The following is a 17,309-nucleotide window of genomic DNA, read 5'->3' as shown; positions in this document are numbered from 1 at the left end:
GATGGGGAAACAGTGGAAACAGTGTCAGACTTTATTTTTCTGGGCTCCAAAATCACTGCAGATGGTGACTGCAGCCATGAAATTAACAGATGCTTACTCCTTGGAAGGAAAGTTATGACCAACCTAGATAGCATATTCAAAAGCAGAGACATTACTTTGCCAACAAAGGTTCGTCTAGTCAAGGCTATGGTTTTTCCTGTGGTCATGTATGGATGTGAGAGTTGGACTGTGAAGAAGGCTGAGCGCCGAAGAATTGATGCTTTTGAACTGTGGTGTTGAAGAAGACTCTTGAGAGTCCCTTGGACTGCAAGGAGATCCAACCAGTCCATTCTGAAGGAGATCAACCCTGGGATTTCTTTGGAAGGAATGATGCTAAAGCTGAAACCCCAGTACTTTGGCCACCTCATGCGAAGAGTTGACTCATTGGAAAAGACTGATGCTGGGAGGGACTGGGGGCAAGAGGAGAAGGGGACGATAGAGGATGAGATGGCTGGATGGCATCACTGACTCGATGGATATGAGTCTGAGTAAACTCTGGGAGTTGGTGATGGACATGGAGGCCTGGTGTGCTGCAATTCATGGGGTCACAAAGAGTCGGACACAACTGAGCAACTGATCTGATCTGATCTATATAAAGTTTAATCAAATAAAGCTCATACACATGATTAAACTTTATATAATACATGATTAAATAGCCAAGTCACAGCAAATTATATACATAACAATGTAACTTAAATTGCATATATGGTACACTATGGAAAAGAAATTAAAGTTGCATTAATGTTCAGTTTTTAACAGTCCATATTTAAAGAAAAACATGGCTAAGGACAATAGGAAAAAGGAAATCAGTCCTCTTTTCTCTCCCATTTGTTTTAACTTTATATGAGAGTTCTATGGATCTTGTGTATGAGCTTTATTTAGGAGAAGGAAATGGCAACCCACTCCAGTGTTCTTCCCTGGAGAATCCCAGGGAACGGGGGGTCTGGTGGGCTGCCGTCTATGGGGTCGCACAGAGTTGGACACGACTGAAGCAACTTAGCAGCAGCAGCAGCAGCATAAGCTTTATTTAATCATTTACTTCAAGGTTCAATATCTTTCTGGTGAAAAAAAATCTATTGTTATAAATATTAAATGATCGTTTTTAAAGTTCTCAACTTATTTGACTGTTGTGGAAAACTGGGATTGGGGCATTGACTATTAGTAGTGAAATCTATGAAAAACTTATTTACTCCCTGCCTTGTTCAGGGGAGAATCAGAGGCAGCCTTCAAAACACAAAATAACAAAAACTCAAGAAAGCACAAACTAAAACAGGAGGAAAAGAGAAAAGGCTAGGGACATAAAACAGAGTGAGAAGAGAACCACCCACGTTAGAGTGGACCTCAAGTCTGAGAGGCCTGGGGCTTGCATTCAGCTGTCTGAACACATCTCAAGCCAGTATTCAGCCATCCAGGGCGATGAGCTGCACCTCCCTCCTGAGCAGGCTCACTCTCGCTCTTCACGGGGTTCCTGGCCCTCTGCAATCGACCCCTTCATTCTTTCCAGAGGGCAAACAGGAGAATCAAACCAAGCATTTTTGTTGCTCATTAAAGGTTGTAGTTTAAAGAAAAAATAAAACAAGAAAACACATAAAAAGTTGGCTTATAGGAAACTATAGTGACGTGTGTGGATATTCATATTTTCCATTTATTATCACAAATCATTGAGAGCTGAGTTTCCCTATAGAGATGCTGGGAGATTTGGTGGACTTTAGGAACCGAAGTTACTCCTTTGAGTTTACTATGAGTTACTCATAGTAAAATTGTCATCTATATATTCTGTGATGTAAACAAATTTCTAAAAAAAATAACTAAAGAATAATTGACCAAAGTGAAAAACTGATGGAGTTTCAAAAGGGAGGGGATATTTGTATACCTATGGCTGATTCATGTTGAGGTTTGACAGAAAACAGCAAAATTCTGTAAAGCAATTATCCTTCAATAAAAAATAAATTAATTAAATTAATAAAAAACCACACGGGTTGTGGGGGGAGAAACTTGTTGGGCAAGGTCTGTATTTCACTGGTATGATTATCTGGCTACAATATTCATTCCCTTTTTGGGAACTACAGATCAGATGTTATGCTACAAGTTGATGCTCTTTCAGTCCTTAAAGCTGAACAAATACAAATTAGAAAGATGGTTTTACAAAACAGATTGGCCTTAGATATTCTAACAGCCACACATTGGATATTATTAATATCCACTGTTGTACATATATACCAGATATGAGTACTAATGTTACTCACTTTACTAAACACGTGAACAAAATGAATCAGGCTATGGATACTCCTAAAGCCACAGTCACCTCACTTTGGGAAACGTTAACTAGCTCCCCATGGTGGAAAACTATCTTAATCGTAATAATTCTAACTGTTCTGTTTTTGCTGTTTGCTTCACATCTGTAACTGTGTAACTGGATTTGTTTCTCGCCGTCTGAAAGCTTTTAGGTTACAAAAGGTTGTTCAAGCTCCTACAAGTACCACAGCCTCCTCCAACTATTACTTGGGGCCCCTGGATCAGAGACCCTCCATTTGAGGGTTAGGAGAATATGCTGCCTCAACAGCAGGAAGTAGTTATGTAAAGAAAATGATGTCCCTTTCCCTTGGCAATATAACTCTCCTAAAAGAAAAGGGGGCGATGAGAGAGTGAATTCCTAGGCAGGTTAATAAGAAGTTCAGGGTCCCCAAGGAGAGAGGGGTCTGGGATTTTTGAGGAAGAGATAGGAGTCTGGAATTCTCAAGGAGGAGGAAAGGACAAACTTTTTTTTTTTCTCTCTCTACATTCCTTAGTCTTCGTCACATAAAACTTTTTTTTTTTTTTTTTAAGCCCAGAACTGATGATTACACAAAAAAACAATTCAGTTTAAGCTCTGTACTGGGGATTATATAACAACAATGTAGCCTGCTTGAGGACAGTTTTTGCTTCCTGAAAACCTTCTGACTAATCCTGATATCTTAGAATGTATATTATGGGAGTGGGTCTGGTAGGGTCTTTCTACTGTTAAGTTCTAATCCTGTCATCGTAAAATGTAAATTGTGGGAGTGGGTCTAGTAAGACTTTTACAACCTTGAGACATTCTTTTGATTTATTGTAATAACTAATTTAAAAAGTATATAACCCCCTTGCTAACACTAGCGAGGGGGGCATTCTCCATCCCCCTTCTGATGTCTGTGTCAGTAGCTTTCGCTGTCCCTTTGCATTTTAATAAAACTCTGCTACACAAAAGAAAAAAAAAACTGATGTACCTGAAAAATGACTGAAAGGAAGAACTTTAAATATTACATCATATTCTTTTTAAGTATGTATTTATGATCAAATAGCTATTAAATACCAATAGTAAATAGAAAAGGTTGAAGCTAGTACTAGCTGAAGCCAAAATGATTTGAAATCACAGCATGACCTATTTTTACTATCATGAGCATAAAACATATTTGGATTATGGTAGAAAAAAGAGAACAAGTAAGGACAAAAAAGAATTTCTTAAAGAGCAGACTTGATGAATGAAAACCAAGCTCTAAACAGAAACAGGGACTCTGTCAAGGTGCATAGGCCTGAAATTTGATCTGGTATAATTTTCATGTATGTTTTTGAATTTTTAAGTATTTAAAACAGTATTTTAAATAAAAGTATTAATATAGCCTGAGTAATTTTCCATTATTACAAAAAAAATTTTTTCTAAGCTGTAATATTTGTATCACTAAAGGGAAAATATAAGATATATTTTATAATCATGCTTCAAACCCTAAATAAGAGTCAGTAAAATAGATTTTAGATATGAGAGAAAAATACATTGACAGTGTCCTTTTAATTTGATTATTTGCCTAGATGATCTAAATGAGGATGAAAAACAGATGGCAGAAAGAAACACAGTTATGGAAGAAGAAATAGTGAAGGAAATCAGGTTGATTAGGATTTAATCAAAAATTAAGAAATGTGAAACTCTAAGGACTGCCAAAAATAGTCTGTCAAAGACCAAACCCTCTGAAAGGCATTATGTTTTTGAGCCCATTATGGAGAGGGGCAATTATTCACTTTAGAAAATATATTACAGTTTAACTGATCACAGAGTAATAAGAAGCATAATTCAGTTTAAATCTCTGAAGAACCCAGAAATGTATGTCGAAGCAGAATAGAGACCACATACATAGATGTGGCCTGTGTTCTAGTAAGGAGGATTAATTAGTTTTTTTCAAAATGAAATCTGTCATTCCTATGAAAAAAGGAAAAGCTTAACTTTCTAGAAAAAAATCCATGCTATAAATTCTAATTCTAGTAAATATCACTATTTTCATTTTATTTTCCTCCTTTATATTTTATTTATGAATCAATTTTTGGCCTTTATGGGGAAAACATTTATGATGATAGATTTTACCCTCAGGAGAAAATGCTCAGTTTCTAGCAGTTCCTATCTTCATCACTGGAAGTAATGATGAAGCTCCCACTGTGTGAAAAAGGCTTTGCATCGGCTTCTTACTATAAGCCACTTAGAAACATTCCTATAAGGTTAAAGCACCAAATATGTGACTAAATAATAATTTTTTAAAATGTTGGCAATAAATAAAATTTAAAAAACAATGGCAAGATGTTTATTTTAGCTAATAAATTAAGATTTATTAGCTAAAATAAATGATAAACAGAAACTTTCATCTCAAATTTTGCCAGCAGGGGGAAAAACAAAAGGAAGCATTTTTAGGATGTTATTTGAAATTCTGCTCAATGCATGCTTCATTAAAAATGTAGAAATATATGCACAGGCATGACTAGAGAGAAGACAAATAGGAATAATCTAACTGATGTTTTCTTTCACATATTACTAACAGTGATATTACAGGTGAATTTTTTCTTTCCATTGCTTTTTAAAAATTTCTTATAGCAAATATATTATTTTTATAATGTGAACCCAACTCTGACTTCCTGACATTTTTGTTTGAGAAATAGAATTTTCCCTGCTTAACTGGGTCTGATAAATAAAACAGACAGACTTTGATGGGCTGACAGAGGTCCAGGCTTCACAGACGTACCTTGCTGCACGGAGCGAACCAGTAAACGAGAGCCAGGAAGGGCAGTCCCACGGCAACGGCGAGGACCACAAGGAACTTGACCGCCATGGTCTGCTGCCGCAGCCCGGAAAGGTTCTCATACCATATGGACAGGAGCTGCTGTTGGCAGTTTGGATGGGCTACAAACTAGCAGGGGGTAACAAAACATTTAACAGCTTGATTAAAGAAGGATTCAGCATAAGCTTTTTCTTGTGTTCTAATATTAAGTTCTATCCTTTCTCATAAAAAATATTGTTAGAATTAAAGAACAAATGTAAAATCTGTAGGGGACAGGTATCAAGCAATGTGGCAGGAGGCTGTAATGCAGTTTATGTAAATTCAAGGATTCAAATTTACCAAACTTTTCCTTTAGGACTAATGGACTTTCAAAGCATAGATGAATTTTGAAAGTTTAGTGTTATAAAAACCTTCATCAATATTTTATAAAAGGACTTTTATGATTATGCACTTTTTCCATCTAGAAGGAATGATATAAAGATCCTGCTAATTTGGATGTCTAAATACTTTTTTTAAAAAAAAGTATACCACCTTTTCTGCCCTGACCTAAAGGGCTAAATGTATTTTATACTAGATTCCCATTTGCATATGATCTTTTCATGGACTGCCTATTCTATTCCATTGATATATTCCTGTGCCATAAACTCTTTCAAATAAGAAAATTATATAACTAAATTTCATAATTTTTACTTTTCAGAATATTTTTGTTCTCATATATTTAATTTTTACAGATGAATGCTATATATGACAGAGAGCATCATTTAATATACAAAAAGCAACAATCCAAAATAACAATTGCTGAAGAATATTAAAAGGTTAGACAAAGGACAGATTATATAAAGGAACTAAAAATGTTTCCTAAGGATGGTTAACAGTCAAAGACAATTAAATCAAGATACAGTGTTTGTCTTTGTAGAATGGTAAGGTTTAATGATACATGAGTGGAAGAAATAAGCCCGTTTATACACTGTTGACGTGTACCTTTTTTGAGGGAAATTTATCAAATGCTTTGAAATAACAGAAACTTAAGAAAATAATAGACACCCTTAAACAGTAAATGGATTAAATGAACATAATTATATAAATCAGCATAATGATATGTAGGCTTTGAAAAGGTTGAGTGGATGTTTACATGCTAATATATGAAGATGTCCAAGATAAATGTATGGAGAAAAATAGAATACTGACTATTCTGCATTAAGAAATAGGAAGACAGAAAGGGGTTATGTCTATACTGTTTGAAAGCCAATCATAAGTCTGTATTACTTTTATTATAAAATCCACCTTTAAAAACTGGTTTTTTAAATACAAAGGGAGAAAAATCAAATCAACAAAAATAGAAATGAAAATGGAGAGATCACAACAGACAACACAGAAATACAAAGGATCATAAGAGACTGCTATCAGCAACTATATGCCAATAAAAGGGACAACTTGGAAGAAATGGACAAATTCTCAGAAAAGTACAACTTTCCAAAACTGAACCAGGAAGAAATAGAAAATCTTAACAGACCCATCACAAGCATGGAAATTGAAGCTGTAATCAGAAATCTTCCAGCAAACAAAAGCCCAGGACCAGACAGCTTCACAGCTGAATTATATCAAAAATTTAGAGAAGAGCTAACACCTATCCTACTCAAACTCTTCCAGAAAATTGCAGAGGAAGGTAAACTTCTAAACTCATTCTGTGAGGCCACCATCACCCTAATACCAAAACCTGACAAAGATGCCACAAAAATAGAAAACCCAGGCCATTATCACTGATGAACATAGATGAAAAAATCCTTAACAAAATTCTAGCAAACAGAATCCAACAACATATTAAAAAGATCAAACATCATGACCAAGTGGACTTTATCCCAGGGATACAAGGATTCTTCAATATTCACAAATCAATCAATGTAATATACCACATTAACAAATTGAAAAATAAAAACCATATGATTATCTCAATAGATGCAGAGAAAGCCTTTGACAAAATTCAACATCCATTTATGATAAAAACCCTCCAGAAAGCAGGCATAGAAGGAACATACCTCAATATAATAAAAGCTATATATGACAAACCCACAGCAAACATTATCCTCAATGGTGAAAAATTGAAAGCATTTCCCCTAAAGTCAGGAACAAGACAAGGGTGCCCACTTTCACCATTACTATTCAACATAGTTTTGGAAGTTTTGGCCACAGCAATCAGAGCAGAAAAAGAAATAAAAGGAATCCAGACTGGAAAACAAGAAGTAAAACTCTCACTGTTTGCAAATGACATGATCCTCTACATAGAAAACCCTAATGACTCCACCAGAAAATTACTAGAGCTAATCAATGAATATAGTAAAGTTGCAGGATATAAAATCAACACACAGAAATCCTTTACATTCCTATACACTAACAATGAGAAAACAGAAAGAGAAATTAAGGAAACAACTCCATTCACCATTGCAACGAAAAGAATAAAATACTTAGGAATATACCTACCTAAAGAAACAAAAGACCTATATATAGAAAACTATAAAACACTGGTGAAAGAAATCAAAGAGGACACAAATAGATAGAGAAATATACCATTTTCATGGTTTGGAAGAATCAATATAGTGAAAATGAGCATACTATCCAAAGCAATCTATAGATTTAATGCAATCCCTATCAAACTATCAATGGTATTTTTCAGAGAACTAGAACAAATAATTTCACAATTTGTATGGAAATACAAAAAAAAAAACTCAAATAGCCAAAGCAATGTTGAGAAAGAAGAATGGAACTGGAAGAATCAACCTCCCTGACTTCAGTGTCTACTACAAAGCCACTGTCGTCAAGACAGTATGGTACTGGCAGAAAGACAGAAATATAGATCAATGGAACAAAATAGAAAGCCCAGAGATAAATCCATGCACATATGGACACCTTATCTTTGACAAAGGAGACAAGAATATACAATGGAGAAAGGACAATCTCTTTAACAAATGGTCAACCACTTGTAATAGAATGAAACTAGAACACTAACACCATACACAAAAATAAACTCAAAATGGATTAAAGATCTAAACATAAAACCAGAAACTATAAAACTTCTAGAGAAAAACAGGCAAAACGCTCTCTGACATAAATCACAGCAGGATCCTCTATGACCCACCTCCCAGAATATTGGAAGTAAAAGCAAAAATAAACAAATGGGACCTAATTAAACTTAAAAGCTTCTGCACAACAAAGGAAACTATAAGCAGGGTGAAAAGACAGCCTTCAGAATGGGAGAAAATAATAGCAAACAAAGCAACTGACAATTAATCTCAAAAATATACAAACAAGTCCTGCAGCTCAATTCCAGAAAAATAAACAACCCAATCAAAAAGTGGGCCAAAGAACTAAACAGACATTTCTCCAAAGAAGACATACAGATGGCTAATAAATACATGAAAAGATGTTCAACATCACTCATTATCAGAGAAATGCAAATCAAAACCACAATGAGGTACCATTTCATGCCAGTCAGAATGGCTGCTATCCAAAGTCTACAAGCAATAACTGCTGGAGAGGGTGTGGAGAAAAGGGAACCCTCTTACACTGTTGGTGGGAATGCAAACTAGTACAGCCACTATGGAGAACAGTGTGGAGATTCCTTAAAAAACTGGAAATAGAACTGCCATATGACCCAGCAATCCCACTGCTGGGCATACACACTGAGGAAACCAGAATTGAAAGAGACACATATACCCCAATGTTCATCGCAGCACTGTTTATAATAGCCAGGACATGGAAACAACCTAGATGCCCATCAGCAGATGAAAGGATAAGAAAGCTGTGGTACATATACAGAATGGAGTATTACTCAGCCATTAAAAAGAATACATTTGAATCAGTTCTAGTGAGGTGGATGAAACTGGAGCCTATTATACAGAGTGAAGTAAGCCAGAAAGAAAAACACCAATACAATATACTAACGCATATATATGGAATTTAGAAAGATGGTAATGATGACCCTATATGTAAGACAGCAGAAGAGACACAGATGTATAGAACAGCCTTTTGGACTCTGTGGGAGAGGGCAAGGGTGGGATGGTTTGGGAGAATGGCATTGAAACATGTATTATATATGAAATGGATCACCAGTCCAGGTTTGATGCATGATACAGGGTGCTTGGGGCTGGTGCACTGGGATGACCCAGAGGGATGGGATGGGGAGGGAGGAGGTAGGGGGGTTCAGGATGGGGAACACATGTACACCCATGGTGGATTCATGTCAATATATGGCAAAACCAATATAATATTGTAAAGTAATTAGCCTCCAAATAAATAAATTAAAAAAAAGAATGTGAAATTTTAAGAATTAATGAGTTTACATACAACTTAAGATATGCGCTGTTTATGGAATATATGTTATATCTCAATAAACAATTTTTTAAAGAAAAAAATAAGTAAAACATATCTTACATAACTTAAGAAAGCAGTCAAGAATAGGAGGCACTGCCTGAAGACAGAGACTAAAAATATTCCACAAATAAAGATGCAGGAGATTCAAATGCACTAAAGAAGGAACTGAAGACATTGGTCCAGAAGTGGACAAAATTAATAAGTGGAGATGGGTCTTTTTTTTTTTTATTTTTAAACTTTACATAATCGTATTAGTTTTGCCAAATATAGATGGGTCTTAAATAATGATGTTCCCATCCTACAACAATGCCTTGTATTTTGAACACACAAAGCCATTTTTGCATCATTCGTTAAGTAAAAGAAAGTGTCAATCATTGGATAAACAAGTCTAGATTTTTAAAGACCAGCATTTAGTGTAGGTGAAATGTCTCACTGCCTGACAGTTAGAATTTACTAGAAGTCCTACCTAGAGCAATTAATTAGAAAAACCCAGCTTAACCTAATTATGCCAATCCTTCATCTTGATTTAGCACCAATAAAAACTGAAATAACATAAAAGGGGCTTTGTGCCTGATCTTACTTTTTTTACGTCATACTTAATGGCAAGTTTTAAACGGCTGAGGTTAGGACGATAGTGATCTCCACCACTGTGGTGTATTTCAACATCCCCATTCAGAATGGCTTCTACTTCTTCAGTATTTCTGCACAGATCAAGGAGTCCAACAACAAAATCTTTGCACTGCATCGACAGTTTTTTGTAGTCATTCTAGGAAAGATAAAGCAAAAAAAAAAAAAAACAGTAGAAGTATCACATTTTACTATGTTACACTGTAGAATTTATCAGTGATTTGACTGTAGAGAATAAAAAAGCTCTATTTTTAGGTTTATTATTCTTTTTAACATGCTTAAGTTGCTATTCTGTTGAGTGAGCTCTGAAATATATTAGCACCATAAAGATTGTCCTTATATTCCAAAGAGGAAATTTGTCTAAAACACAATGAAAGTTGCCAAAAAGTACTGTACTACACCAAACTCACCTGCTGATTCAGGAGAAATAAAAAGTTAGCAACTCTTCCCATATCATGATCATACTTTCTTGCACACATCATATCTCCTATGTTCATAACTTCACCAGCTAGGCACATAATACACACATTTGCTAGGTCTTTGGAAGACTTTATATACAGTGTTGATAAACTTGAGAAACACAGAACATTTGGAAAGGTTTCAAGAAAAGCAAACATATATCACTTCCCTATTTACTAAATTGTTATTGAGGAAATTTACTTATCAAACTTATGGGGTCAAAAGACAAGATCTAATATATAGTCTGCAAATTGAGATTCTTTGGATAAAAGGAAGTTTAATGAAAATACTTTGATTATAAATTACTGCTGAGGACATAATAGCATGTTGAGAGGATTTGGAGACTACAGATCATATTTAAACATCAAATACTCTTTTCGAATTTACATACACCATCTATATATATCTTCATTCAGGTTTCTAAAATTTCCTTCCTCTGGATTCTCTTACATGGAAATAAGGCCATTCATAACCCAGTGTTAATAAAGAAAATCTATTAGCTAGAATTTGTTGCATTGCAAGTGGATCATAGAATCTGTTAATCTTCACAGTCACCTTGATCACTTAGGTTGCATCCAAAACTGCAGCCACTAGGTGCCAAAATGAGGCTTTAAATTTAACCCTGTTTGGCTGCACTTTGCCTGTAAGAGTTTTGTCACTTTGTCTCTTTGTAGAATGCTTTTCTGTTTTGATCTATGAAAAACTGCAAGGTAAGCCAGGTAAATATGATTTCCATTTGGCACATCAAAAAACTAAGGTTACAGCCTCCACGGCGAGTTTACTCTTAAATCAGCTTTGCAGATGCAGAATTAGTTGTCCCCTCCATTTTGAAGTCACCAGTGTTATAGGATAAAAAGATTCCTTGCAGGAATCAAAAGAAGAAGATATTGGAGAAATAGGAGAGGCTCTAGATATGATTCAATAAGGTAACATTGTGGGGAGTCTATATGGAAAACAATTTCATCCTGAATGTATGCAAAGGACCTACTTGGGCTCCTCCCTGTTAGTTTCACTTTGCTAACTGTAGGTTCAAATAGATTCTATAAAAGGAATTTCGTAAACTATGTCTCAACTGAGAATGACTCAAACTATTTTCCACGGTATCTGGTCAGATAGTATAAACAAGGTCATGAGGAAACAGCTCTTCCCCTTTCATGAAATAGTCGGTTAAGGTCATGGGGAAGACCTTTGAGGTGTGGAAGTACATATGTTGTCCATGCCCACGATTCCATGTTATAGTGTTTAGGAGCTTGGGCTTTTAAGGTTAAATGTGTGCTACACGCATGCTAAGTTGCTTCAGTCATGTCTGACTCTTTGTGACCCTATGGACTGTAGCCCGCCAGGCTCCTCTGTCCATGGGATTCTCCAGGCAAGAATACTGGAGTGGGTTGCCATGCCCTCCACCATGGGATCTTCCTGACCCAGGGATCAAACCTGCGTCTCTTATATCTCCTACACTGGTAGGCAGGTTCTTTAACCACTAGCACCACCTGGGAAGCCCAAGGTTAGATATACTTGTGATCAAATCCCAGCTCCTCCAGTTTTTAGCCATGTGCTCTAAGGTATGGAGAAGGCAATGGCAACCCACTCCAGTACACTTGCCTGGAAAATCCCATGGACGGAGGGGCCTGGTAGGCTGCAGTCCATGGAGTCGCTAGGAGTCGGGACACAACTGAGCGACTTCACTTTCACTTTTCACCTTCATGCACTGGAGAAAGAAATGGCAACCCACTCCAGTGTTCTTGCCTGGAGAATTCCAGGGACAGAGAGCCTGGTGGGCTGCCGTCTATGGGGTCGCACAGAGTCGGATATGACTGAAGTGACTTAGCAGCAGCAGCAGCTCTAAGGTAACTTAAAATCAATCTATGAGGTAGGTGCTATTATTATTCTCATTTTAAAGATAAAAAAATACAAGCTTAGTGAGATTAGTTGTGCTAAAGAAATCACACATTTCTTTATATATAAAGAAAGAATATATGTAAAGAAAAGAATACATATAAAGAAACTTTATATATAAAGAAGTGCATATCAGGCACTTGAAAAAACATAATTATTGTATTATATCATCAAAGGCAAGACCTGAAAACAAGCTGTTTCTTAACATTAGTAAAAACCCATGGAGTTATGACAAAATTTAATATACCTGGCCTCTCTTGTCTGTAGCACTCAATTCTAGATGTATCCTTAGTCCTTATGGAGACAAAAATGTAAGACTCAAAACCCATACTCTCTAGAATTCCAATAAGGCTCATGTGAAATTAGATATTTCAAAGGAGGGTATGACCCTTCAAATATGGGGTAATACTTTTAGTAGAAACCACATGAATTGATACAGTACAGGTGTTCTTTACTGTTCAATATCTTAAAAATTATTTCCAACTCATTGCTAATTCACAAGATATATCCCAAGCAAAAACAAAACAAAAACCCATTAAAAAAAAAAAAGAATAAGACTGCTTTTAGAAATGTATGCTTTTTTTCACTTTGGGAGTCATTTACAAATGTTTTCATATTTATGTTCTCTCACACTGAAATGTAAACTCACTAAAGTGAGATATTGGCAGTAGTTCATGAGCCAGACTTAACACTGTGATTTCAGTTTTTTGAAAGAAAAAGCGAAGCTGGCAGTTGATTTAATTCTGCCTTTGGCTCACACATTCACCCCATACATTAATAAATTAAAAGTGGGTGCTTGCCTATTAACCTTTGACTTTTAAAGAGATGACTGATAGTGGGTTAATAGAACATAAAGATTATAAAACATAAAAAGACCCTGATACAATTATCCTTTCAAAGGGTAATTTTAGTTGGATTTTTATATAGTAGAAGATATGGTGTGTAATTTTAATTCATAATTCCATATAAAGAAAAGGCTGCTCTATAGAAATTAAAAGGGTGAGGAAAATGCATGTCTTAATTTTCATGAATCAACACTAATTAAGTGAGTTTTGGATAAGGGCAGACCTGGATTTCAAGTTAAGTACACTTGAAATCACTTACACCTCACTTACTAGGTGCATGAGTTGGGAAAATTACTTAAGCCCTTACAGCCTCAAAATTCTTATTTGTAAAGTGAGGATAATATAAGGTTCTTCCTAGGGTTGCTGTGAAGGTTATACAAGATAACAAATGCTAACTTCTTGGCTCAGGGATGGGTTGAATCAATGGTAATTATTATTGTTGTTGTTTTCATCATTTCATAAATACCCAAGTCATCTCAGTACCTTGACACAAAATTGCACTAAAAAATATAAAATCATGATGAAATTCCTAGTGATAAAAGATATTTTCACATATTAAGGTATGGGTAAGTCATTCTGGCTTAGATAAGATAAGTCGCTCAGTTGTGTCCGACTCTTTGCGACCCCATGAGTCGCAGCACACCAGGCCTCCCTGTCCATCACCAACTCCTGGGGTTCACTCACACTCACGTCCATTGAGTCAGTGATGCCATCCAGCCATCTCATCCTCTGTCGTCCCCTTAACCTCTTGCCCCCAATCCCTCCCAGCATCAGAGTATTTTCCAATGAGTCAACTCTTCACATGAGGTGGCCAAAGTACTGGAGTTTCAGCTTTAGCATCATTCCTTCCAAAGAAATCCCAGGGCTGATCTTCTTCAGAATGGACTGGTTGGATCTCCTTGCAGTCTAAGGGACTCTCAAGAGTCTTCTCCAACACCACAGTTCAAAAGCATCAATTCCTCGGCGCTCAGCCTTCTTCACAGTCCAACTCTCACATCCGTATATGACCACAGGAAAAACCATAGCCTTGACTAGATGAACCTTTGTTGGCAAAGTAATGTCTCTGCTTTTGAATATGCTATCTAGGTTGGTCATAACTTTCCTTCCAAAGAGTAAGTGTCTTTTAATTTCATGGCTGCATTCTGGTTTATACACGAGTTAAATTTAAGCTAACTAAAATAGCCTGTTTGTGGCCTGTCAAAACATATATTGTACATCTGCTTTAATTATTAAGAAAAGGGCACATTGACCAGAAGTAAGGAATATCCATGTTAAAAATAAAAATTAAATGTCTCCCTTCCTGGGAAGCCAATACTGGTCCTCCTTTTTGATAAGATTCCTTTCCCAGGTGTCAAGGCCAGACTGACTGTGTACATGCTGACCTGTGGTTTGAAACCTTGAAGGAATGTATCCCTGACTTGCTTAATGTTCTTTATTCTGACAAGATATAAAACTGTGCTAAAAACCATGCTTTTCCAGATCAGTTCCTCAGAATTATGAGAGGCTGTCTTCCAGGCTTCAGTTTGCCTCAAATAAAACTCTTTTCTAAGCCTATTATAGATTGTTTATTGAGTATTTTCATCAACATTGAGTGTCACTTGAATGTACTGAAAATAAAACAATTTTTCATTCATTATTTCAACAAATGTTCTACAAATATTCAGCAACCAGTGCTGTGATAGATAACACATTCTATCTCAGACGGAATTTTTAAAATGAGATTGCATTCTTGAAGAATAAAGAAAGCATTGACTATCATTATCCAGCTTGTGACTGAATTAACCAGCCATGCTCTTGGAACCACAAGCAACTCTAGGGCTTTCCTGCTCTTCAGGATAATTGTCACTAAATGGCACGATGATCCCTGAGTCCTGTCACAGCTGGTGTACAGAAGAGTAACAAGCACTTATACAGCACCTACTACTCAGGGCTGTGAGGGACATAAAAGGAAATCAGATACTGCTCTCAAGAAAAGGTAACAGGAGGTGAGATACAATTTCAGACAAGAATTGAAGACAGGCATTTTCCTAGATATGTCAGATCCTCCTCACTTTTATGCTGATCGTTGCCACAGCAGCAGCTACTTATTTAACTTAATACAGTGCTTGATTCCAGTTTTTATTCTTCCTTCAACATAGAAATTCTCAGGTTCAGCTGAAGCCATGAAGCTTAAAGAGCAGCCATGAAGGTAAACAGATGCTTCAGGGGCTGAGGGCTCTCAGATTACAAACCGCTGCACTTAACTTACCTCCCCAACTATTGACTGGATCTAAAATTTTGCCAGAATGGATTTTCTCTGCCTGTCTATTTAAACTGATAGGAAAGTCAAACACAATAATAGACTCATACACTGTACTGCATTTGGTCATGCATCTGCCTCTCTTGAGCAGACTGTAGATCATAACAAACTGTGGAAAATTCTGAAAGAGATGGGAATACCAGACCTGCTTATCTGCCTCCTGAGAAACCTGTATGAAGGTCAAGAAACCACAGTTAGAACTAGACATGGAACAATGGACCAGTTAAAAATTGAGAAAGGAATACATAAAGGCTGTATATTATCACCCTGCTTATTTAACTTATATGCAGAGTACATCATGTGAAATGCCAGGCTAGATGAAGCACAAGCTGGAATTAAGATGGTCAGGAGAAACATCAATAACTTCAGATATGCAGATGACAGTACCCTAATGGCAGAAAGTGAAGAGGAACTAAAGAGCCTCCTGATGAAGGTGACAGAGGAGAGTGAAAAAGCTGGCTTAATACTCAATATTCAAAAAACAAAGATCACGGCATCTAGTACCATCACTTCATGGCAAACAGATGAGGGAAAAATGGAAACAGTGACAGACTTTATTTTCTTGGGCTCCAAAATCACTGCGGACAGTGACTGAAGCCATGAAATTAAAAGATGCTTGCTCCTTGGAAGAAAAGTTATGATGGACCTAGTGAAAGTTGCTCAGTCATGACTGACTTTTTGAGACCCCATGGACTGTACAGTTCATGGAATTATTCAGGCCAGAATACTGGAGTGTGTAGTCTTTCCCTTCTCCAGAGGATCTTCCCAACCCAGGGATTGAACCCTGGTCTCCCACATTGCAGGCAGATTCTTTACCATATGGAGAACTTAAAAGCTGTTGTATCACAAAGTTAGATTGTAAACCACTTAGAATAATTCATTAAGCTCGACGGTGGTCCATTTCCTCCTTTCCCTTTGGCATGGACCCTTGTCCTGTGCCTCTATAGGCTATTTTGCGTGCAAGCAACACCTCTGTCACCTTACTAAGGTATGATGACAGTCACACTGCCTTTCTGCTAGCAAAAACTATTTTTCAACTTGGTCTGTTTCCTAGAAGGTTATTTCTTTTGCAAACAATGCCAGGCATCCTTGAACATTTTGAATGCCAGAACATAGCAACAGTTTAAAAACAAGCAGAGTAGTGTCTTCCCTTTTGTCTAAGTCGACGCCAGAGGTGTCTGGACAGCCAGGTGCCTGTTTAGATACATGGCCCCAGGAAGACAAGCAGGATTTGGTGAAGCTTCAGAAAAACTATTTATCCAGAACGACAGGGTAGAGGGAAATCCCTGACATTAATAGAGAAGGTGATTTTAGGGTAATTAAAGGAAACATTGTTCAGTTCAGTTCAGTCACTCAGTCGTGTCCGATTCTTTGTGACTCCATGAATCGCAGCACGTCAGGCCTCCCTGTCCATCACCAACTCCCAGAGTTCACTCAGACTCACATCCATCAAGTCAGTGATGCCATCTAGCCATCTCATCCTGTGTCGTGCCCGTCTCCTCCTGCCCTCAATCCCTCCCAGCATCAGGGTCTTTTCCAATGAGTCAACTCTTCGCATGAGGTTGCCAAAGTACTGGAGTTTCAGCTTCAGCATCATTCCCTCCAAAGAAATCCCAGGACTGATCTCCTTCAGAATGGACTGGTTGGATCTCCTTGCAGTCCAAGGGACTCTCAAGAGTCTTCTCCAACACCACAGTTCAAAAGCATCAATTCTTCAGC

The 17,309-nt window shown here is 36.9% G+C and overlaps 1 protein-coding gene across 1 annotated transcript in view; it reads right to left on the bottom strand.

The window, feature by feature from the left end:
* The window catches only part of TRPC6 (transient receptor potential cation channel, subfamily C, member 6), a gene marked incomplete at its 5' end in the record, with an annotated part of 61,203 nt that overhangs the window by 33,908 nt on the left and 9,986 nt on the right, over positions 1 to 17,309 (bottom strand). Inside the window, 2 exons of the mRNA XM_010848230.1 lie at positions 5,061 to 5,225; positions 10,045 to 10,230. Of these exons, the coding sequence (XP_010846532.1) occupies positions 5,061 to 5,225; positions 10,045 to 10,230 (351 nt within the window). The remainder of the gene's footprint in view (positions 1 to 5,060; positions 5,226 to 10,044; positions 10,231 to 17,309) is intronic.

This window comes from Bison bison, unplaced genomic scaffold (assembly GCF_000754665.1).
Source record: "Bison bison bison isolate TAMUID 2011002044 unplaced genomic scaffold, Bison_UMD1.0 scf7180017864262, whole genome shotgun sequence".
In the NCBI taxonomy this organism is placed as follows: Eukaryota; Metazoa; Chordata; class Mammalia; order Artiodactyla; family Bovidae; genus Bison; species Bison bison.
This window is presented reverse-complemented; position numbering and strand designations above follow the sequence as displayed.